Below are 1,697 nucleotides of genomic sequence, written 5' to 3'. Positions count from 1 at the left end.
TCTTATAGAGCGCCCAATTTCAGTTCCCAGCGTCGGCATGACAGCTCACAACCCTCCAGTTCCAGGACACCCAGTGCGTCTGGAGTCTGAGAACACATGTACACACAGCACACACACGCACACACACACACACACAGTGGGAAGGTGGATTGTGGCTGAGAACTTTCTTAGTCTAAGGACCTGGGCTCCAGACCAACTATAACAAAAGTAGCTTTTAATATAAGAACAAAGTCTAGGGTGGGAGCTGTTTCAGTTTAGGAGTCTTGATTGAGGTGTCAACATGAAGCCCGAGTCAGGAATTGCTATAAATTCAGGTCTTAACCCTGGCATCTGTGTCTGCAGATCCCTGCAGAGTGCTGAGCTGTGTCTTGGGCCTCTAGCCACTTCTCGCCTTCACAACAGCCACATGTCCCCAGATGTCATCTAGTAGTCTCCCTTGACAAAATTACCTCTGGATGAGAGCCACCACTTTAGTGAACACATTTAATTTCTTTACAATTCGAATACCAACTCTAGAGTGTGGGATATGCCTTTCCACCCAGGACCCTCGCAGAGAGTCCTCCCTCCGTTGTAGAAACTGTCCTCCAATAAGCAGGATGGAAGAGATGAAGTGCTAGCACTTGAACGAAGATTGGGGTGCATGGGGTTCCTAGGGAGTCGAAGTCTCATAGAGTTTCTGGATTTCCTCCTGGTATATCTTGACAACAGTGGACCTGTTAATCTTGCTCATGGGCCCTGTGATGGAAGCAAGGCTGTGGTGGGCCTCCCTGCAGCCCTCCCCAGGAGTCCCCACGAGCACTTGTAAAGGATGGGAGCTGGGGTAGGACAGTGAACTGGGAAGTAGAAGCCAAGAATTCTCTCCTGAAGTCCCTGGGGGCAGTGGTTAAAACAAAGGCATAAAGTTGCCACCCCATCAACCTGGAGTCCAAACATCCTCAGGCCAGTCAAGTCCAGAATCCTCCAACATACAGATGCTGCCTCTGCACCCCCAAAATTCAGGAATTGCATCTGAAGTTGGCCCATCTTCCATTTGGGAGGAAAGATACGGGACTGGGCTCAGCACACCGTGTTTTATTCAAGCAAGGCTTAGATGTGGGGGGTGTTTTGAAATTTTTATTTTATGTCCTTGTGTGTGTGCGCGCGTGTGTGTGTGTGTGCGCGTGCATGTATGCGTGTATGTGTGCTTGCAGTGCCCATGGAGGCCAGAAGAGGGCTCCAGAGTTACAGATGGTTGTGAGCTGCCCATTGTGTGTGGGTGCTGGGAACTGAACTTGGATCATCTTCAAGAGCAGCTAGTGCTTTTAACCTCTGAGCCATCTATCTGATTCCAGGGCTGCCCCTTCCCTCTTCCCCCTCTCCCCCTCTTTCCCCCCCATCCCCTCCTCCTCTCCCTCTCCTTCTCTCGTGTGTGCCAAGCCAGAAGAGAGGAGTCAGATGTTCGACTCCATCTCTCTCTACTGTCCATATTCTTTCAGTACAGGGTCTCTCACTCAACCTTGAACTAAGCTGCTTGGCAGCAAGCCCCAGGGACCCTTCTGTCTCTGCCCTCAGCACTGGTAGGAGAGGCTTGCAGCACCACATCTAGCCTTTTAGGTGAGCTCCTGTGGTCCTTATGCATGGCCCTCACAGCTACTGAACATCTCCTGAGCCGTGTGTGTGTGTGTGTGTGTGTGTGTGTGTGTGTGTGTGTGTGTGTG

At 51.0% G+C, this 1,697-nt stretch overlaps 1 protein-coding gene across 2 annotated transcripts in view; it reads right to left on the bottom strand.

Annotated features, from left to right (window-relative positions):
• Positions 1-466: 466 nt before the first annotated feature.
• LOC114618590 (long-chain-fatty-acid--CoA ligase ACSBG2-like) overlaps positions 467-1,697 on the bottom strand; it is a 28,378-nt gene continuing 27,147 nt past the window's right edge. The window contains exon 14 of one of the 2 annotated variants that reach the window (XM_028764371.1): positions 467-735. In XM_028764371.1, coding sequence (XP_028620204.1) covers positions 650-735 — 86 coding nt within the window. In that variant the 3' untranslated portion in view covers positions 467-649. The remainder of the gene's footprint in view (positions 736-1,697) is intronic. The other variant, XM_028764379.1, reaches the window with a different exon arrangement.

The sequence above is a fragment of the Grammomys surdaster genome, unplaced genomic scaffold (genome assembly GCF_004785775.1).
Source record: "Grammomys surdaster isolate TR1022 unplaced genomic scaffold, NIH_TR_1.0 62, whole genome shotgun sequence".
Classification (NCBI taxonomy): Eukaryota; Metazoa; Chordata; class Mammalia; order Rodentia; family Muridae; genus Grammomys; species Grammomys surdaster.
The sequence above is the reverse complement of the archived record's forward strand: the minus strand, read 5'-3'. Positions and strand labels throughout refer to the sequence as shown.